The sequence below is a fragment of the Dromiciops gliroides genome, chromosome 4 (assembly GCF_019393635.1).
Source record: "Dromiciops gliroides isolate mDroGli1 chromosome 4, mDroGli1.pri, whole genome shotgun sequence".
NCBI lineage: Eukaryota > Metazoa > Chordata > Mammalia > Microbiotheria > Microbiotheriidae > Dromiciops > Dromiciops gliroides.
Genome location: NC_057864.1, coordinates 463,493,846 through 463,515,469, shown reverse-complemented (window position 1 = coordinate 463,515,469; position 21,624 = coordinate 463,493,846). Strand labels below are relative to the sequence as shown.

Genomic DNA, 21,624 nt, shown 5'->3' with positions numbered 1-21,624 from the left:
CCAGCACTGCCCAAAGATGGCCTGAGGGATGGGCCTCTGTCCTCTGGGAGTTATTTACCTTTTGGGGAGGGGGTAAAGTTGGGTGTCCCCAGAAAACCCCCAGGTCCCCTCCTCAAACCCTCGGGCCAGCCCCCACGAGCTCAGCCTCAGTTTTGTGGCCAAGACAAGATGACCCAGCCTCCCCGGTGCCAGCTCTGACCGGGTCCAAGCTGCCTCTGCAGGCAGGAATAAACGAGGATGGAGTCCTGCTCAGCCCTGATTGGCTCAGCCCGTCTTGGCTCTGCCTACCCAGTGCAGGCAAAGTCCCGCAGCGGGCGTCTATGCAGAGCCTTTGCAGCTGGATGGGGGGGAGGAGCTGGACTCGTACCACTTGGCAGGGCTCATTTGTTCCTGTCTCTTTGGGCCCAGGGACCGATTCATTCCTCTTGAGACTGGACAGCTCCACAGGGGTGAAGCTGGAGACAGTTCCAGAGCCCCTTACTAGGTTGGAGTACCTGGCTCTTTAAAGTTTAAAAGAAAAAAAAAAGGAGAAGCAAGCTTTCTACTCTGCTTAAGAACACCAGAGCAGTGTGTACAGTGATGCAGTGGGAGGCTACAGAGTGAATCTCCCAGAGAGGACAGCTCAGCAGCTTTGCTGACCTTAGAATTTAGAGTTAGAAAAGACCATCTGGTCCAAGGGTTCTTCACCTGGGAGTCAGCGGATAGATTTGAAGAGTCCCATGAGTTTGGGCGGGAAAACAAATTTCATCTTTATTTTCATTAACCTCTAACTGAAATTTACCATTTCCTTCAATTATTTAAAAACATGATTCAGAGGAAAACCCCATAGACGTCACCAAACACTGCCAAAGGCGTCCAGACACAGGTTAAGAACCTCATTTTGCAAGGAAGAAACGGAATGGGACAGACTGTGATTTGTCCCAGGCCACTGGGGCAATTTAAACTTGAATTGTTTGACTCCAACTCCAGGGCTCTCTGCACCTCCACCACCACCCTCAGCCATTCCTACCTCTTAGAGCAGTTGATCAGCCAGTCCTTTCTCCCCATAAATTACCTTCCTTGGAGACCTTTTTTTTGTGTGTGTGAGACAATTGGGGTTAAGTGACTTGCCCAGGTCACACAGCTAGTAAGTGTCAAGTGTCTGAGGTCGAATTTGAACTCAGGTCCTCCTGAATCCAGAGCCGGTGCTCTATCCATTGCACCACTTAGCTGCCCCGAAGACCTTTCTTTAATTAGAGAAAAGAGACTCCTCCCACCCACCCTCCTCTCCATTTAGCTCCTCTCTGCATTAGGGGAAGAGAAGACAAAATGATGGGGGTTTGTGGGGGTAGGGCTGTAATCATTGATATGATTCTGGCCAACTACAAGGAACTCATGAACTTGGACATTCTTCAGGGGATAGTGGAGGATAGAAGGGCCTGGCGTGATATGATTCGTGGGGGTAACAGTCAGAATGAATGAATGAATGAATGAACGAACGAACGCACGAACAAGGAACTCTACAGGTTGGGCAGAGCAGGGCTGTAACCATGCTGGAGCATGGAGGGAGCAGGCTAGGGTCCCCTTTAGAGGACTGAGAAGAGGCAATGGAATGGGGGAGAGACTGGCCCCTTGTCAAGTCACTTCTTACTCTAAAGGTTCAGGCTTTAGGGCACACGAGTGGTCGGGGTTCACTGGCCCTTCCCATAAGCAGGGAAGAAAAGAGCTGCAGCAGATAGCTGGGCATCCAGCAGGTGCCTTTCTCCTGGCCTCTTTACCCTTGGGAAGGGTCTCTCTCCTCTACACGGTCTGCTCTGGGGGACCAGAAACAATCAGCCCTCCTGGGGACCCCGACCAGCAGACCAGGTACAGCGAATTATTTTCCATAGGCTCTGGGAGGATCGGATCATAGAATTCAGAAGCCAGGGCTTTTGTGTGTGTCTGGACCTCTCTAGCAGTCTGGTGAAGCTTACTTAGGAAGCCTTTCTCAGTCATGGTTTTAAGCGCATAAAATAAAATACATAGGGTTATCAAGGAAAACGATTATGTTGAAATACAGTTAGCAAGTTCACAGACCTTATTGAGATTCCCTGTTCTAACCCAACCTCTCCTTTGGCAAATGAAACTTTCTCTTTGCCCGAGGACTGCAGATGGATCCAGGCATCTTGAGAACCGCCCCTCGCCAAGGCTTCCCCAACACCGGAGGGGGAGCCAGACATTCCTTGATCGTCTCCCTCCCCTCCAAAATAATTCAACCAACGATCCCCGGTTTGGGGTGTCTGCCTTGGGTTACTGTGTCCCCTTTATCTTCCTTGATTACAGAAGAGAAAGTGAAGGAAGATTAGTTCAGGGTTGGGTGTTTCTCTTTTTTCCTCATTTTTCCTTAACAGTTGTTAATTGCCTATTACGCGCCGCGGCCGGCGCCCACGGGGGCCGAGAGGGCCGGCTAGGATTCGGTCCGAGGGCCTGCCTAAGGCACAGCGCTGGTATCTGAAACTGTTCCTAGAATTGAAACAACACCGCCGCCGCCCCCACCCCCCCCCCCCAGAGCCTACGCCCTAGGACTTGTTCCCAGCTCCTTGTCCCAAAGCTTGAGGTCCTGTGGAAAACACAGACGTCCAGAATGATGTGAAACCACTTGGGGCCAGTTTTCCCCTCATCTGCCTCTTCTCGGGGCCCCTCAAACCCGTTTTAGGATTGTAACCTCTCATTTTAAACCTTCCCGCCTCTGCTCTCTACCAGCCCCCACGCTGGGGAACAGGGGAAGAGCTGAAGAGCACGGCATCTACTGAATGGGGCGGGGGGGGGGCTGCCAGAGAGCGCAGGGGGGCCTCAAGATTCATTTTAGCTGCCCGCTTCTGCGTCCTGGTGAGATGGGGATTGGGACTGGGATGGAGTGGGAGGAGGGGTTGGGGTGAATGCTCCCGCTCGCCTTTAGGAAGGGCCCCGCCCTCACTGCGGCCTGCCCCTCCCCCTCCCCTGGCCACTAGATGTTTCTCCTTCCTGCCCCAGCCCCGCCCCGCAGAGCTAAATCGGGAGCGCAATTGTGGCTGGAATGCGGCGGCTGCGGGTGCCCTTGATCTCGGTCGGCCCCTGCAGCCAGGCCGCAATGGGGGCGGCCCCTGGGGCACGGTGTGGGCGCCCCTCGCTCCTCGCTGCTGATTGATACCCACCCGGGGCTCCTCATCCTCCCTTAGCGAGGAGTCCCGGACCCTTGGGAGAGGTAGACGGCATGGAGAAGCCCTTTCCTCAGTTTCCCTTTCTGATCAAGGAAAAAGTTGAGCTAGTTGGGAACCGGAGGGGCGCCCGGCTTTCCCGCCAAGGGCCCTTGGACCCGTCAAGGTTTGGGGAGGAGGCTGAGAGGGGAGGGAGAGGTGCCCGGCCCCGCCCCTGCCTGCCCCGCCCCGCCCCGCTCTGGAGCCCCGGCTCCGCCCTCACAGGTTGATGGCCCGGGCAGCTGACACTGCAGCGAAGGAGCCCTGCCCATCTGGGGAGAGAGCGAGGGGGCGCCGGAGCCTGGACCCTTCTGAGCCCTTGCGGGAGGCGAGCCTCCGCCCGCGTACCAACGCCCGGACGCCCTGAGCCTTGAGCCCACTGCTCCGGCCAAATTCCGTCTGCAGAAGAGCCGCAGCGGCGAGGGGACTCCCCCAACACCCCGACCTCCGGGCCCGGCGGCCCACACCCCTCCCTCCCCGGCCCCGCTGCCGGCTCTGCACCAGGTACTGCAGCCCCGCTCCCAGGCACTATGGGGGACCAGCCCCGGGGGCGTCGTCTGCGCCACCCCTCCCCCACCACCATCGCCCCAGTAGCTTGGGTCACAGGACTGGCCGGGGTAGAACAGAGGGGAGCCCGTGGCTATATTAGGACAGTGGCCCAAGCCCTGGGCCCGCAGGAAACAGCACCCCACCCTACCCCCGCCCGCACGAGGAGCCGTGGCAGGTGGGGGACAGGCCAGCCCGTGAGGAGCTGGGTAACCCCAGGGCATGGAGTCCCCACCGTGGCTATCCATGCATGTCCCTGGAGGGAATGGCAGCTGGGTGGGGGACCTCTTTTCCCTGCTCCCCCTCCCTCAACTCTGGGTGGGGGAAGGCTCAGGGTCCCAGAAACCAAGGGAACCCCCCCTCTTTTTATCAGTAGCTTTGAGGTACTTGATGAAAGAGATGGAGTTAAGTGGGACCTGAGGCTCCGAGGTAGGTAGCTTGTGTGACAAGTGCAGCAGGACTGGACCTAAGAAAGGTGGCAGCAGGGGACATCAGAGACGACACTAGCTCTAGAGTCAAAGACCCCGAGATGGAAATCCACTTCTGTTGCCTACCTTAACACCGTATGTGACCTTGGACAAGTCACTTCCCATCCCTGGGCCTCCATTTCCTCAAATGGAAAACAAAGGGGTTGATCAAAACTATTTCTGTGATCCTAAGAAAGAGTAGGGTTGGGGGTGTGCACCACGGGGAGATTCTTCCTTGTGAGGGGGGTTTGGGGACTCTGGAAGGAACCAGAGGAAAAAAGAGGAATGGAAAAAGAGAAGAGAAATGAAGAGAGAAGAAAGATGAATGAGGTTCATAAAAGGGCAGACAGCCATAGGCTCATAGAGGGACCTCAGAGGCCATCAAGGCCAACCCTCTCATTTCACAGTTGAAGAAACAGAGGGGCAGACAAGTCAAGTGACTTACCCAAGGTCACACCAACTAGTCAGTGGCTTTTAAGAGTTGGTATTATTTAGTGTAGAAAAAATTTGGAAGGGTAGAAAGGCATAGTGATATAGAGGGGAATAGGAGAAGGAAGATTCCAGATTCAGATCTTTGTGACCTTGGGTAAGTCATTTATGCTTTATCTCATGATCCCTATCTGTAAAATGGGAAGATTGGACTGTCTAGGTGTTTCTTCCAGCTAATCACACAGCCAAAGGAGTCATAATTCCTAATCTGCACCCAGCCCTTATTCCTTGAGAGCACAAGAAAAGATTAGCTAAAGGCGAAGCAGGAAGAGTTTAGGTTAGATAGCAGAAAGAACATTCTGTCCTGGAAGAAGAAAGACAGGCTACTATCTTCCAGGACTAGGCTGATGACCTGAAGGAAGCCAGACCCTTAGGACCACAGCTCCAAAAGTCACCCTCAGGCTTGAGCCCTAAGCCAAGGGCAGGGATGGAGAGTGGGTGCCTCTTCCCTCCCTCCTCAGGCCATCTGAATCAGATGTGCCTCCCTGGGGTCTGGGAGAGGAAGATGGGGATGGGCGGGGGGGGGGGGGGGGGGGGGGGGGGGGGGGGGGGGAATCTCCACACGCACACCTACCCGGCACACCTACCCCTTTCCAGGAAGTTCCCAAAGTTCTAACCCTTCCCCTTCACATAGTTGGTGAGCTTCCCCCACACATTACTGAGGGTAAACTGAGGCATTAAAAGAGTCCGTTATTAATGGGACTGGAACCCAGACACCCTTCCTCCCACTCAAAAAGGCCCCAGTTTGGATTAGTGTTGGGCTCTCTGGGCTGCAGCCCCCTCCTCTTTAAGTTCTGAAATCCTTTCTGGCATTAAAGCTAGGATGCTTAGCCCCTGGCCACATAACCCGTCCCCTCACAGAGTGTGATGACCAAGCCACCCCCTTTGTGCGCACCCTCCGTCCCACTGCTCTATTTTTCTGCTTGTCCAATACTTTCTATTCCAATTATGCCTCCTACCCCAGACCCACTGCAGACCCCCCCCCGCATCCCGCTCCCCCAGACCCACTGCAGATTCCCCGGCATCCCCCTCCCCCAGATCCATCCCGCATCTGGAGGGTAGAGGAAAGGGAAGGAGCCTGGAGAGGGGGTTAAGCCGAAGCGCTAAGACCCCCCCCATCTTCTCTCCCACCCCCACCTTCCCCACCCTTCCCAGCCATGAGCCGGCGAGTCGTCCGGCAAAGCAAGTTCCGGCACGTGTTTGGCCAGGCCGGGAAAGCCGAGCAGACCTACGAGGACATCCGAGTGTCCAAGGTCACATGGGACAGCTCCTTCTGCGCTGTCAACCCCAAATTTCTGGCCATCATCGTGGAGCTGGAGGGGGCGGAGCCTTCATCGTGCTGCCCTTGGCTAAGGTGAGGGGGGTCCAAGTTGACCTGGGGTGGGGTGAGGGGGCGGGGCCTGGAGGGAGTCCGGCGGGGGATAGATCGGGAAGCTCAGATTGGTCTGTCTACAGAAGAGATCGAGGAGATGCTCTGGAGACGAGCTATCTCCCTTGGGATCAGACCGGACTACTAGTTATTGCTTTATCCCCTAGAACCTTCTCCCTTCCCCCCTCCCCAAAGAGGAAGGAAGAAGGAGGTGGTAGAAGGAGCCATCCCTTGTGTAACATTAGGTAGCCCTTCCAGTGCTAGCAGAGAGACGACCTGGGATTTCATTGGGTATGAAGAACTCCTGGAAAAGGAAACTCCGTCTACCCCCTCAGATTATTCCTCCTCCTCATGCCTCCGGCACAAAGGTTAAGTGACTTGTCCAGGGTCTCGCAGCCTATGTACATCCGGCTGCAGGTACTTGAGTCCGTGTTTTCCTAGCTCCAGGACCAGTTCTATCCAGTACCCTGGCTCTAGAACACATAACTATGTTCCATTGGATGGCGTGGATGGTTACCTGTTCTGCCTCCGATGCCCCGCTGATCCCCTCACTTAGGGGCAGGTCCATGCTAGGACACAGCCCTTCATCCTCCTTATGCTTCATCCTTCAGACTATCAGAGGGAATAAGAACCTTCCAGGGTTCAAGGGGATGGACTTGATGCTGAACAAAATCCCATTCTTGGGGTAACTCCCCCATCTCACCCATCCTGAGGTTCTCAGAGGCTGGAGGGGGCTAACAGGGAAGCACTCCTATTAACACTGAATAGAGAGGAATTAAGTACTCCTTAACATCTCTGGGAAGCAAACATCGCACTCCCTCAAACAGCCCTCAGAAGCAGGGGCCAAACTTTCAGCTCTGCCGACATCCATCCCAGACTGTTCTGGGAGAGGACCTGCCTGCTTCTCGTCTTCCCGTTCTCCCTGAGGGACTCAGCAGAAAGAGGCAGGACCGTGGGCATCCAGGGGCCCTGGGACCGGTGGAGGGCGTGAAATTGTACAGTGAAGTAGAACCCAGGGCAGCCACTGAGTCAGGGGAACCTGTTTTTCAGGATGGGGACCTAAGGCTGTGCATACCACCCAGCGGAAGACCCCAGGGAATTGTCGTGGGGGGATGGGGGAGGGTACTGAGATACCTCTAGCTCCTCCATGGTTGGAGGGTGAGAAGGCAGCCCCTAATGGTGACCAGGACTGGAACCCCAAATCCCTCCCCACTCGACAGGCCAAGGCTGGAAACCCAAACCATAGCATCTCTTAGACCCTAGGGGTAAGTACTAGGCTCTGTGTGCTCAGAGAAGCTCTGTTCACTTTCTCCTTTGTGGGAGAGGAAGGTCACTTCCCTGACTCAGGATCATGCTTTCTCTAGGTAGGCCCCCTCCCCCGGGCCTTGGGGAATGACAGTGTCCAGTCCTAGGCCCCCACCCCCACCCTCACCCTGCTCTGTTGAGATTTGGCTCCCCGAGGTCATGTCCTTGACCTGGATTTCAGCCCTGTTAACTTGGGGGGAGGAGGGGGAGGAGTGCAGTTGTTGGGGAGAGGTAGAGAAGATGCAAAGACCTTACAATAACCACTGACTCACATATGGACAATGGAGTCACTAGCTACCCACGGCCAGAGCTCAGGTTTCCACTGGGCAATACACAGTATGTCCCTTGTCCCTTCTCCCCCTCCCCCCCCTCCCCACACCAATGTACTGCCCAGGCAAGACAGCTGCCTCTGCTCCTCCCTGACGCCCACAGGGAACCTCTGACCTCCCCTTCCTTCCCCTTGACTGAGTCACAGCCAAGGATGAGTCCCCCACCCCAACCCCCCAGCACAGGGGCCAGGCATAGAACCCCTACACAAATGCTTGTTTTTGGAAATGAAATAGCTGGTGGAAGGTGGGGAGTGGAATGGAAAGGATATCAGATTGGGGGTCAAAGGCCCTGGTTTTGAGTCCTAGCTCTGCCAATAATTAACTATGCTATGTAACTTTGGGCAACTCACTTGCCTTCTCTGGGCCTCAGTTTCCCTTCTCTGTAAAACAAGGGGAGTTGAACTCAATGGTCTCTAAGGTCCCTTCAAGCCCAAATTTCGATGATCCCCTTAATTTATGATCCCTTCTAGAGCCTGGCCACTTCTTATCCCTGAATCTCACTGTAGGGCCAGCATCCTCCCCACTCCCCCCATATTACCTAGGCTTTGGGTCTTGAATGTTAGGAGTATCCAGAGAGAGACATGAGTTCTAATCCTGACCAGCATTAATTAGGTAGCACAATGGATATAGAGCTTGACTTGGAGTCAGGAAGACTCCTACTCTACTCTAGCCTCAGTTTCCTCATCTATAAAATGGACGTAATAATAATACCTCCAACCCAAGATTGTTTTGAGGAATAAAAGATCATACATGTAAAGCATTTTGCAACCCTCTGAGCACTATATAAATGCCAGCTATTCTCCATTAGCTATGTGACCTCAGGCAAAACAAATCAGGATCTGTTTTCTGCTCTATAAAATGAACTAGACAAAATGATCCTTAAAGGTCCCTCCCCGTTCCAACCTTCAGTCTCATGACTGAAAGGGTCCCTCACCCCAAACTAGGATGGGACTCCTAAGGGAGGGAGCTGAATCACAGAAAGGGAGCTAGGGGAAACTGAGGAAGGGAAACTGGTTGTGACCTGGAAATCCCATCTGTGAAGATGGGGTCATGTGGAGTCCTTGGAGTCAGTTCACTAAAGGAGGGAGGAGAGAGGAAGAATTGAAATAGGTACAAGAAGCATTTATTGGGTGACTACTCTGTGCCAGGCACTGTGCTGGGGATACACAGACAAATACAAACTCAGGAAATACATTCTACAGGTGGAGTTGATCTGGGCCTCTTTGAGCGCACGGAGAAATGTACCAAATGAAAACAAGTTCTGGGGGGGGGGGGGAGGCTAGTGGGGGGGAGGCCAGGCGCTGGGGCAGCTCCCTCTGGAGAAGGGGGCTCTTCAAGGGTCCTCACAGGTGGCTCTGGACTGTCTCCTCACTGCTTCTTTGGCCTCCACAGACGGGCCGCGTAGACAAGAACCACCCGACAGTCAATGGACACACAGCGCCTGTGCTGGACATAGACTGGTGTCCCCACAATGACAGTGTGATCGCCAGCGCCTCCGAGGACACCACAATCATGGTAGGGGGGCAGCGCCCCTGTATCACCCCAGAGTATGGGGTTTGAAGGGGAAGGTGGGCAGGGGAATTAAGCAAAGTGCTGGATCTAGGAGCCCCCAACAAGGCTCGGGAGCTATTTTGAGCCCTCCTCCTCCCAGGGTGCACTGGTCAGCACTAATTATATCCACAGGCGTCGGGGTGGGGGTGGGGAAGGATGTGCGAGGGGGAGACGGTGGCGTTCAGGGTAACTGGAGCCAAGCGGAAGAGTCGGGAGGGAGGTGACTCAGGGGAAGACACCTGCCTCCTCTGGGATCCAAACTGTTCTCACCCCGCTCCTGGCTGGTACCAAGGGCCCTTACCCAGAGTTCTGTCTATCCCTTCCTGGGCTGGGAGTCAACGGGGACAGATAGAACCGAGAGGTAAACAGCCCCAAGGAGCCATGAATGGTCAAGAGAAGAGTCTGTCTTCTGCCCTGCTGGGGAGCTGAGGTGCCTGGTCTTCTTTGTCACCTCCCTCCCCAGACATAGTGGGGGGGGCAGCCAAAAGAGATGGGGGAGGGGAAGGAAGCCATCAGAGCTGGGCTCAAATCACAGCAGCTCAGCACTGTAAAGGAAAAGGGAGGTTCGAGTCTCGCCTCTGACTCAGAGTCAATGTCCTCATCTGCAAAATGGGCTAACACTGGTACCTGCCTCCCAAGGATGGTTGTAAGGAACAAACATGATGATGTGTATAAAATACTTTACCCCCACACACAAAAGGGCTGCATAAATGTTAACTATGGTGCTATTATAGAGAATTGGTTTTGTAGTTAAGTGGTTATTGCCTGTTACGAGGGTGTCTTCCAGTTCTCCATCCTGGGATTCTTTGGCCCCTACCTGCTGCCCTTCTGTGTCCAGAGACTGTCTGGGTGCTGCCATCCCCTCTTCTCTCACCAGGTATGGCAGATCCCAGACTACACACCTGTGCGGAACATCACAGAGCCCATCGTCACGTTGGAGGGCCACTCCAAACGTGTGGGTATCCTCTCCTGGCACCCCACAGCCCGGAACGTCCTGCTCAGCGCAGGTATGATGGCCCGGGGAGGTGGGGAGGAGAGAGCCCCAGACTTCTCCTGGGAGAAGAAAAGCCAGCTGTCCCTCCCCCTCCCTGCTTGGTGTTGGTGACAGCTGTGGCTCCTCTTGGGCAGGAGGGGACAATGTTATCATCATCTGGAATGTGGGAACAGGGGAGATGTTGTTGAGCCTGGATGACATGCACCCCGACGTCATCTACAGTGTCTGCTGGAATACCAACGGGGGCCTGTTCTGCACCACCTGCAAGGACAAGACCCTTCGAGTCATCGACCCCCGGAAGGGCCAGGTGGTGGCGGTGAGCGAGACAATCACCTTGCTCTGGGACCCTCTGACCTCCTCCTCCCAGCTGCTAACCCCCAGCACCTAGATCCCCAACCCTAACCTTGTCAGCCACCTCCCCAGGTCACCGACCCCCTGGGAGCCGGTACTTTGGTGTCCTGCCCTGTGATTCCTTGTACACAATGCCCTGACCCTCCGTTCTCCGTACACCCAGCCCTCTTCTCATATAGCAGCATCTAGCTCCCCGGCCTCTGACACCCCCAGAATCCTAGCCTCCAGTGTCTGACCCCCAGCCTTCTCTAACACTTGGCTCCCAGTCCTCTGACCTCCTCGGCACTCGGTCCCCTGACCCTCAGGTCTCTAACACCCCCGGTCTTCCACACCCCCAGCACCCTGACACCCAGCCCTCCTCTGGATTCTACGAAGACTCAGCTCCCTGACCCACCAGACTTCTCCTCTAGCACAGGACCCCTCCCTCCTCAAGCACCCAGCACCCACTTCCCTTAGGCCTTTGATCATCCCAGCCCTCTGCTCCGAAGGCACTCAGCCCCCCTAACGCTCCACTCTCTGCCTCAGCCTCCAATGCCAATTGTGCCACCCTGAGCTCTCATTCCTCTGACCCTCCCAGCCTTCTATTTCCCCAGGACCCTCAGGCCCCAGTCTCTCCATTCAGCTGACTGTGTAATCATCTCACCCGCCTGACCCTCACCCCCTCCCCTACCCATGCCCCAGCCCTGAGATACCTGTATATAAGGAAGTTCAGGGTCACAAGAAGCTCCCCAGACCTGGAGCCCCAAAGACCCAGGAGCCCCAGTCCTGGTCCCATACCCCACGGGTTATGTTCCCTTGGACAATCCCTATTTTGAGCCACTCTTTCCTCATCTGTAAAGTGGGGGTGCTGACTGTGTTCTCACACCCTGGGACCATCAGATGAGACCATGTAAACCTTGAAACCTTCTCTAAGCATGAGGGGTGATGATGGATGCCCCTAGCCCGTGCCCCCACCAGTCCCCAGCCCCATGATTCCCTGCTCCTCTGACCCTGTGACTCCCTCAGCACTTTGCCTTAGGACCCTCCTTGTGCCCACTCCCTCTGCCCCCTGGCACCCAGCCTCCTGACCCATTTCTCTAATACCCCTAACCTACTAACTACTCTAATAACCCAACCTACTGATGCCTCTAACACTCAGCCCCCTGACCCTCCAGCCTTTTTCCCTCCCAATCCTGTACCCAACCTTCTGACCAATGGCTCTCTGGCCCCTCCAGTGCCCAGGCCTGGGACCCTCCAGCCAATGTCCTCAGTATCCAAGCTTTCTATTTCCCTAGCAGCCAATCCCTGGCCCTCTGAGCTACTTGGCATTGACCCCTGACCCCCAGGTCTCTGGTCTCCACTTGGGACCCCTGACTCTAATTCAGCTCCTCCTCTTTCCCTTCCTCTGCTCCCTCTGGTTAGATGTTGGGACTAGGGAGGCAGGGGCTCAGCTCTTTGGGAGGTCGGGAGTGGGAGTGGGAGTGGGAAGCTTCATCGTACCATCTGCATCCAAGCGAGGCCAGCAGCCCAGGAGAGCCCTCCCTTCTCACTTGCCAACCTCACAGCCTCTCCAAGAGGTGCAAGGGGGATGTAGCCTCCTGTGAGGGCTGCACCCTTCTGGGCTCTGTCATCCCCCAAACCTGGTCCTCGTCAGCCTTGGTAACAGAGACTATTGCCTTGGCGCCTCCAGCATTTTGGGATGAGATTATTAGGGACAGAGTAGCCACCTTGACCTAGTCAGGAGAGACCCAGGTTCAAATCCTGCCTTTGTATAATTGTGGGCCAGTCACTTGACTAACTGAGACCCAGTTTCCTCATCTGTAAAATGGAAGTGATGATATGTGCAGTCCCTCCCTCACAGGATTGTTGTGAGGATCAATGAGGTAATGTATGTGAAGGGCTTAGCTATATAAACACTTATCAATTAATTCCTGCCCCAGCTCTGGCCTGCTTTGCCTCCTGGGAGGTGCCTGGGTCACTGGCCTCCCTCATGCATTAAGTCTTACCATCAGCATGCATACATGTTTGTCCATGTGTACATGTGTGGCGTGGTGTGGCACGGCACGTGGCGTGTCCATGGGCCTCGTCTTCATGTTTCCTCATGGGGGTGCTGTGGGGGCCTCTGCGTGTCTGGGACAGACGTGGGTGATGTGGGGTGAGGGGGAGGCAGGGAAGGCGGGCTTCTCTAACCCCCTAACCCTGCGAGCAGGAGCGAGCCCGGCCTCACGAGGGTGCCCGCCCGATGCGGGCCATCTTCACCGCGGACGGGAAGCTGCTTAGCACCGGCTTCAGCAGGATGAGTGAGCGGCAGATTGCACTGTGGGACCTGGTAGGATGAGGCGGAGAGGTTTGCTACCTCTGGCCCCTGGAAGCATGCCAGGCCTCCCTGGCTTCATGTTGGGAGATGGCAGGGCAGAAAGGACAGTGCCAAGGCAGGGGAGCCCAAGGGCACGAGCCAAGCGCCCTCAGATGAGCAGGAGGGGCATTGGGCCGAAAGGCCCCTCCTCTGCACCTGCTATTCAGGAGTGATCTCCTGCGGGTGGGACCTGCTGCCCCACCCCCTCATTCTTCCAAGGCCTCAGGGCCCCCTCCCCTCCGGGGTGCTAAGCTGGATAACACTGTGCTCCTGTCTCCTTCCCCCCTCCCTGCTCCCACCCCATTTTGCTCCCCCCCCCCAGGAAAGGTTTGCTGCCCATGAAGGGATGAGGCCCATGCGGGCCGTCTTCACACGCCAAGGTCACATCTTCACCACGGGATTTACCCGCATGAGCCAGCGTGAGCTGGGCCTGTGGGACCCGGTAACGCAGCTGGTGGCATGGGGTGTGTGCCCCAGGGACTGGGCATCTTGGGTGGGCAGGCACACCTCCCCCTCCCGGGGCTCTGGGGGCCCCAGATACACATACCTAGATACCTGCTGGATTTGGAGCCAAAGGATCTGGGTTCAAATCCTGACTGCCACTCAGTGGCTTCTGAAGTCCTTTCTAGTCACTTAACCTCTTGGGCCTCAATTTCCCCTCTGTAACATGAGAGAATTGGACCGGATGGCCTCAGCTCTACCTCTGACTGGCTCCAGCTCAGGCCTTTCTTGGTGCCTTTACCCCAAGGGAGGGGATGATGGGAGCTTCTCCCTGCCCCTACCCTCAATCCCCAGCTCCTCTGAGGGCTCTGAGTAGCTCAGCCCTCCCTCAGGCTCCACCTGCCTGGTGATGCCAAGTCCCCAGGGGATGGCGTGATGCTGTGGCTGCATGGGGGGGATGGGGGCGATGGGGAGAGGGAGAGGGGAGGGGGAGACCCCTGCCCAAAAGTCGGCCCCTCCACCCTACAGCCCTGGTCTGGGAGTTTGGGAGAGGGGACGCCATGGGGAGCGAATGGGCCGGGGACTTCAATCCCAGCTCCACCCTTCCCTCTGCTGGGCCTCAGTGAGGCTGGAAGGCGGTAATCCATGCCAGCATGCTCTGGGCACAGGGACAGATGATGGTGAGAAGGGCGCTCTATGCTGACCTCTGGTGGTCATCGGGAGCCTTGCAGCTGAGAACTGCTGGGTACCCACAGGGCAGGGGTGCTGATGCCAAAGCATGGGCAGCAGGTCCAGGGGGCAGGGCGGGGCTGGTCACAATCCCTGTGCTCCATCCAGAACAACTTTGAGGAGCCCATGGCACTCCAGGAGATGGACACCAGCAATGGGGTCCTCCTTCCCTTCTACGACCCTGATTCTAGCATAGTCTACCTGTGCGGCAAGGTGAGCCCCTGGAGGGCAAGGAGATGGCGCGGGGCTTCTGGGCACTGAAGTGAGAAAGTCATACTCCTGGGAAAGGGGAAGGGGAGAAGGGGGTCAGAGGGCAGGGGGGCAGGGGGCAGGGAAGAGCCCAATCCCTGATTTGAGGTGGGCTTTGCAGGGGGACAGTAGCATCCGGTACTTTGAGATCACTGACGAGCCCCCCTTTGTCCACTACCTGAACACCTTCAGCAGCAAGGAGCCCCAGCGAGGCATGGGTTTCATGCCCAAGAGGGGCTTGGATGTCAGCAAGTGTGAAATTGCCAGGTCAGCCCTTCCCTTCTTTCTCCCCACCCCCAGGATGCCCGGCCTGAGAGTCTGTGTGTGTGTGTGTGTGTGTGTGTGACTCTGTCTCTCTCTCTCTGTCTCTCTCTCACACACACACACACACACACACACACACACACACATCCTGGTACAGTGAAGTCTTGGATATGGACTCAGAGGATCTGGATTCAGATCCTACCTGTGTGACCTTGGGCAAATGATTTACCTTCCCTGGGCCTCAGTTTCCTCCTTTGTAACATGAAGGGCTGGAACTAGATGATCTCAGTTCTAAAGCTATGATCCTGTAGCTCTGGGTCTGAGGTCTTGGACTATATTTGACCTACGTCCCTCCCCATTCTAAGTATGTCATCCAGTTGGATCACAAACATTTATTAAGCACCTGCTGTTTCTGGCACTGCCCTCGGGGCTAGCGATATGAAGCCACAAAAATGAAACAATCCCTGGTCGCCAGGGGTTAGCTTCTATGGGGAGAGAGATCCTTTCCCAGAGAATAGTTTTCTCTCCTCTGGGAGGTGGGGGAAGGAGGATGCCCCCCCCTTCCTGAGCCACCTCCGTGCTGAAGCTGAGCTGGGAGAAGGGTAGCTAGGGGAGGGGAACCCCAGAAAGCTTTCTAGAGCTGGTGAAACCTCCCCCTTCCCCCATCCTCCAGATTCTACAAGCTGCATGAAAGGAAGTGTGAGCCCATCATCATGACTGTACCCCGAAAGGTGAGGGATCTGGGGATGCCCTTGGACTGGAGGGGGGTTCAGACACTTGCCTCTCTCAGCCTCAGATTCATCCTCACCTGAAATAAGAATATTCACGCTCCTTATTTCACAGGATAATTGGGAAGACATGCTCTGTAAATGTTTGTAATGGATGATGTAAATGTTAGCACCGGAGAACTAGCCGGGTCACCTTGGGACAGTCCCTCTGGGTGCCTCAGACAACTCTCTGAGACCAGGCTCTTCAGGCTCCTCAGGATAGATTTAAGGGGCATTGTGGACGTGAATGGGACCAAAACCCTACATCTTTATTTTCCACCAGCATCTGATGAAATTTACCATTTCCTTCCATTATGGATTTTAAGAAACCATTATTTTTTTTAAACCATCATTCTGAGAAGGGGTCCATAGTCTTTACCAGACTGCCCAAGAGGTCCATGAAAGCCCGACCTAAGACAAGAGATATATGGTGCTCTTCTGAACTGAGGTTAACAGAGGAAGGGAGTGCCCCGTGGACAGCTCTGTAGGGACCTTGGCCGCCTTGAAGCCCATAAGAGCAGGGTCCGAGCCCCAATTCCCACACACAGGTGGCTGTGTGATCCTAGGTAAGGCACTTAACCCGGGCACCTCTTGAATACTTATTGCTGAGAGAGGTGGCAACCTGCATTGGCGGAGAGAGTTCCTCCACTGAAATCAGATGTCCAGTCCCCATCCCTAGTACTGACTCAGGAGGACACTGAGGGGAGCATCCTATGCTACAGAGCAGGAAGGCCTTGGGTGACTTATTCAGGGGGGGATGGCATCAACCTTGGCTCACCTGCCCCTCCCCTCCCCTACCCCATCCTGTGTAGTCAGACCTGTTCCAGGATGATCTGTACCCTGACACGCCAGGCCCCGAGCCAGCCTTGGAGGCAGATGAATGGCTATCGGGCCAGGATGCAGACCCGGTGCTGATTTCCCTACGAGACGGCTACGTGCCCCCCAAGAGCCGAGAACTTCGGGTCACCAAGCGCAACATTCTGGATGTCCGGCCGCCCACTGGCCCACGACGAAGCCAGTCTGCCAGCGATGCCTCCTTCTCGGTGAGCTTGGTCCTCTGCCAGTGGGACCCCAGTGGCTCCACCCTAACCCTGCTCTTCCCTTGGCTGAGCCTCAGTTTCCCTCTCTATTAAAAAAGGGTTGGTCTAGCTATCTAAGGAGGCAGCATGGGACAGTAGTTCTGATTCTGGTTCTGGTGTCAGAGGACCTGGGTTCAGATTCTGCTTCTGACCTAAATCATGGTTTCCCTTCATTTCTTTTTTTTTTTTTTTGAAGTGAGGCAATCGGGGTTAAGTGACTTGCCCAGGGTCACACAGCTAGTAAGTGTTCAGTGTCTGAGGCCAGATTTGAACTCAGGTACTCCTGACTCCAGGGCCGGTGCTCTATCCACTGCGCCACCTAGCCGCCCCATTCCCTTCATTTCAATCACACTTCTATCACTTTACCAGTAACCTCTCAGGTTCTTCCTCTCAAAAAGGGGTGGGGCAGGATCTCTCAGGCCCCAGCCAGTTTACCTCTCTGACCCTAAAAAGCACTCAGAGGGCTTTGCTGCCAGACCTCACATTCAGAGGTCCCACAGATCACTTCCTGCCCGGACCCTCACACCTCCGTGGGGAGCAGAGGCCTTTCTGACACCCCATCTCCTCCTCACCTTCTTCTCAGCAGCAGCAGCAGCAACAGACCCTGGAAACTTTGCTTGAGGAAATTAAGTCCCTCCGAGAGAGGGTCCAGGCCCAGGAAGAGCGCATCACAGCCCTGGAGAACATGCTTTGCGAATTTGTCGAGGACACTGATTAGCCCCGCCCCGCCCCCACTCCCCATCTCCTGCTCCTGGCTCCCTTCCTCTGACCCCAGGATGGAAGGGCTACAAATTCAATCCAAGGGACTTCACCCCTGCAGAGGGGAGGGGGAAGAAGAGTAGACCCTTTCCCCAACTTTCAAGTGGGGAATGAAGTGTGAATGGGGTGTGACCTTTTTGGGGGGCGGGGTTTCACCTCTGAGAGAGGAGCTCAGCCCCTTTCATTTTTTTTTTTTTAGTGAGGCAATTGGGGTTAAGTGACTTGCCCAGGGTCACACAGCTAGTAAGTGTTAAGTGTCTGAGGCCGGATTTGAACTCAGGTACTCCTGACTCCAGGGTCGGTGCTCTATCCACTTCGACACCTAGCTGCCCCCTGCGCCACCTAGCTGCCCCAGCCCCTTTCACTGAGATATTCACCCCCAACCTTTATGTGTCCAAAGAGGGGGGTGTAGGAAGGTAAAAATGTATGCCCCCCAAGGGGAGGGGTTGAGAGACACTGTTAGCGATCAATCAACAAGCATTTAATAATCTCCTGCTATGTGCCAAGGAGAAAAGACAAAAATGAAACTGTCCCTGCCCTCAAAAAACTTACTTTCTTTGGGAGAGGGGAGACTTGGGATATGAACTGAGGACAGAGGAAGGACCATGGGGGGGGGGGCAGGGAGCAGTGGTATTGAGAGTGGAATTTTTAGGCCAAACCTCATGATAGAGGCAGGGGAGGGGAGACGAGATCAGGACACAAGTTTGGGGAATGCGGTGGTTAGTGTGGAATGGCTCCTTCTGCCCTAGTTTCTTCCTTTCCTTCCTCACCCCAGCCACTATAGGGGTTGGAGGAGACCCAAGGGAGAGAGGTGTCCCATTAGCTGGGCCCTGGAGGTGAGGGCTTTGCTAGTGCAGGAGGGCAAAGGAGTCACTTTCAACTCCCTCCCAGAAGGGGAGATGTGATTGTTGGGGCTTCTCCCTGGCATAAGCAGGTGGTGGAAACCTCACAGGAAAAGACAGAAACCTGAGGTGGCCTCCGGTCCCCTCACCCATGGCTGGGTGCCCTCCTCTCCTCCATCTCTCACCATGTATCTCCTCCACAGCACACGGGCTCCTATCCTGGTGTGTGAAGGCTCCTCTCCCCCGCCCCCCCCCACACCCTCAGTTCACACTAGACCAGGTGTGAAGGTATGGCTTGGAATGGAGCAGATTAACCTGTCTGTCAGTCCCTGTTCCCCATCATGGGCTCTGCTGTTTAAAAAGGAAATTGTGGAGGATCGAAAAATTAAATATTTTATTAAATACTCAGCCTGGGTCTAGTGTATATGTATGTATGTATGTATGTATATGTCTGTGTGTGAACCAGGACCGAGCAAGACAGAGGGTTCCGGCTGCCTGGGGCTGAAGGCCAGGTGCCTGCCTGAAAAGTATGAACTTCCATCCCACTGAGCACCTGGGAGTCACAGCTGCTGCATCTCTTAGAGAGGGATGCGGGAGGAGCTGGCGGGACTGGTCATCCTCCTGGTGCCTATGAAGTGCTGGGATGCATCCAGAAGGAGGAGGGGGAGGAAGACGAGGAGTGGCCACGAGGCCTTCTTCCCTCCTCATTCCACATCTGGGACATCGTGTCCAGATGTGGGTGTTCTGTTTTAGAGAGGACAAACTGGAGCCACACCAGAGGGGAGAGCCTTCGAAATCATGGGCTATAAGGTCCCCTTGAGGGAAGAGAAGAGGCTCAGAAGGGGAGGGAAGACTTTCACCTAGAAGGCGAAAGGGGGACCAGCTGGTGGAAGACAGCCCAAAGCATCTTTTAAATAGTTTAACCTCCTCAATCCTGTCCCAGGATGCAATGGGGGAACCCAATAATCGATCCTATCCTGGGATTCCCGAGAACAGTGAACTCCTTGTGCTGCCGGAGGAGGTGGGATGGGTACCTGCTATGCCACTACCGCTATGACACCACCGCCGTACCTGGATTTTATTGCCAGAGAGCTTCTAAGGCCCCTCCCAGGAGTGGCCGCTTTCTCTCCCTCCCTCCGAGTGAGACCAGACCTCCAACAAGCCCCGCACATCTGGGGAGAGTGCCAGTCTCCTCCCCCACCTCCCCACGGGCTTCTCCCAATCAAATCACAGTAGAAGCACCTGTTTTAAAGCCTTTTTGTTTGTTTTGTTTTATTTGGGTCTCTTCTGCAGGAGTGTCCCTGGCCCAGGGTGGGGGAATGATGGGGAGAGGTGGGTGGGACGGGGGGGGGGCGGGGTTAATCTTGTTGCTTTTTTCTTTTCTCTTTGTGTGTTTGCTCAGAGTTGTCTGGCTGGGCAAGCCCTTCTCACAGTGTGAGCCAGTCCTTTGGGGAGGGGGGAGGGGTGTTGTGTGCATCGGGACCCTTGCCCGGGGGTCTGTGCTTCTTGGGGTTGGGTGGGGAAGGGGAGAGCAGGGAGGAGTTAGCACCATTGGGTGGAAGGTTTCTGTGGTTGCACCCTCAGCAGGGGTGGGGTGGGATAGCAGCAGCTGGTGGGGGTAGGGGCTGGGGAGGGGGCATGTGGTGCCAGGGGGCATGGGGAGAGCTGGGTGTGACCCTCACACACCACACCTCCACCACTACTATCTCGACCCCAGGCTGGATGACCTGGGCTCCCTCTGGAGTCCCTATGCCCAGGATGCCCCCTCCGCCCATCCTTTAAGACACCAGAAGGCAGCCTGGCCCCTCCCCGGCACTGAGGAGGGGGCACCATGTAGGGCGGGGGTGACGCTTTGCCCTCCTCCCTGCTCTTCCAGTCCATGATGGAGGTGCAGCACCGGCCCCCAGACGTGGGTTCCAGCGTCGTGCCCCGCCACCTGGGAGGGGTCAGGGCCACCCTGAGAACCAGGAGGGGGTGGGGAAGGGGGAGCTGGCTGCAGCGCCTGAGGCGCCCAGGCCCAGCTAAGTGCACTTGACTCAGGGAGGGGTCGAGGGGGGCCGGGCCCCTCCGAGGTGCTGGTTTGTGTTGGGGCGGAGCACGCGGAGGGGAGCGGAGCGCCCCTCCCCCCGGGGGGTTGGGCCAGATGTGGGAGAGGGTCTAAACGTTTCCCCAGGGCAGAGTAAGCAGGCAAGGAGTCAGTATGGGGCAAAGGGACCAGGGCTCAGCCAGCCTCCTGCTGGCCCATCCCTCCATCTCTCCAGGAACCGAGCACCAGCTGCCCCTCTCGCGCCGCTCTGGGAAGGGTGCTTGAATCATGAGTGGAAGTGGGAGAATGAAAGGCTCCCCCTGCCCACCGAGAGGAAAGGGCTGGGGGAGGAGGAAGGGCAGGGCACAGCCAGTGAGGGACAGAGCCGCACATGCCCTAGGGCCAAAGGCTCCCTTGACCCCGCCAGGTGCCCTAGAGCCCCTGCTGCTCCGGCCCAACTCTGCCCGCCAGGCCCTTCTCCCTGCGCACTTATCACACCACCCGGCACCTCCCCTCCCCTCCCCCCAGCTTCATTTCCCCCCCCCCCAGTCACCACCTCAGAATTCTGTTCAGCCTCCTCTGTCCATGGTCCCCAACTCATGACCCCAGTGCAAGGCTCAGTTCTAACCCCCCTCCCATTCCCCTTCCTCCCAGTGGCTCAGTCTGAGTATGGGGATGGGGCTAGGGGTTGAGGTGGGGGGAAACGGCCTTCCCCTCACCTTCGGCCGCATTCCGGCCCCGCCCTCCCCCAAGCCAGTGGGGAGGGCCTGTCCTGGGCTCTGCTCCAGGTGTCTGACCACAGTGGGCATCCCCAGCCTTAGCTCCCTGGGGAGCGGTCCCCATGAGGCTGGAGGCCGAGGTCCCTGCCTGGGGAGTGGAGAGGGGGAGAGGGTTGGAGGGGGGGCCGCGGGGGCTACTGCTCAGTCAGTGACAACTGAAGGATCCTTTTGAATTCTTCCTCCTCTTGGCGCTCCCGCCGTTCGGCCTCCTGCTGCTCCTGGGCCGACAGCTCCATGGCCAAACGAAGCTGCTCGTCGTAACTAGGGAAGACGTGGCCGGGGCGGCCGGGGCTGGGGGCGGAGGCTGGGGGGGCCGGGGGGCCGGGCTGCCGCTGGGGAGTGTGCTGGGGGGGCCTGTGGGGAGAGGAGAACGGTGATACACTCCAGGAGAGCCAAGGGGGAGGGGGGACAACCCACGCTGCCCTTTGAACTCCGTCCCTGGGGGAGGCCACTTAAGCCAACCCACTCGTTTTACAGAAGAGGAAACCAAGGCCCAGGAGGTTTAGAGGTAAAGCCAGGCAGGACCTCGGAGACCAGCCAGTCCAACGTGCTGATTTTACACTTGCAGAAACTGAGGCCCGCAGAGAAGAGGTGATTTGCCCAAAGTCCAATAGCTGGGAAGCGGGAAAAATAGAATTTGACCCCAGGTCCTCCGACTAGATTTCAATCCAGAACTCTTTCCCTTACACTAAACTGGTCGGGGGACAGTCTGGCCTTTGCCAGGGTTTGGGGAACTTGTCTGGCCTGCTTTTGAGAGGC

The 21,624-nt window shown here is 56.3% G+C and overlaps 2 protein-coding genes across 3 annotated transcripts in view; one reads left to right on the top strand and one right to left on the bottom strand.

Moving 5' to 3' along the window:
- The first annotated feature begins 3,004 nt into the window (after positions 1-3,004).
- Positions 3,005-18,459, top strand: CORO6 (coronin 6). Its single transcript, XM_044002458.1, is given in 12 exon segments — positions 3,005-3,698; positions 5,852-6,007; positions 6,010-6,050; positions 9,092-9,214; positions 10,128-10,257; positions 10,379-10,560; positions 13,253-13,372; positions 14,209-14,313; positions 14,471-14,616; positions 15,287-15,344; positions 16,193-16,423; positions 17,043-18,459. Coding segments are annotated over 11 exon segments (1,425 nt in total). The 5' UTR covers positions 3,005-3,698; positions 5,852-5,853; the 3' UTR covers positions 17,178-18,459.
- Positions 18,460-20,642: 2,183 nt separating this feature from the next.
- Positions 20,643-21,624, bottom strand: part of ANKRD13B (ankyrin repeat domain 13B) — a 30,156-nt gene continuing 29,174 nt past the window's right edge. Inside the window, exon 15 of one of the 2 annotated variants that reach the window (XM_044002456.1) lies at positions 20,643-21,219. In XM_044002456.1, coding sequence (XP_043858391.1) covers positions 21,000-21,219 — 220 coding nt within the window. In that variant the 3' untranslated portion in view covers positions 20,643-20,999. Of the gene's footprint in view, positions 21,220-21,266; positions 21,480-21,624 lie in introns of those variants that run through there. The other variant, XM_044002457.1, reaches the window with a different exon arrangement.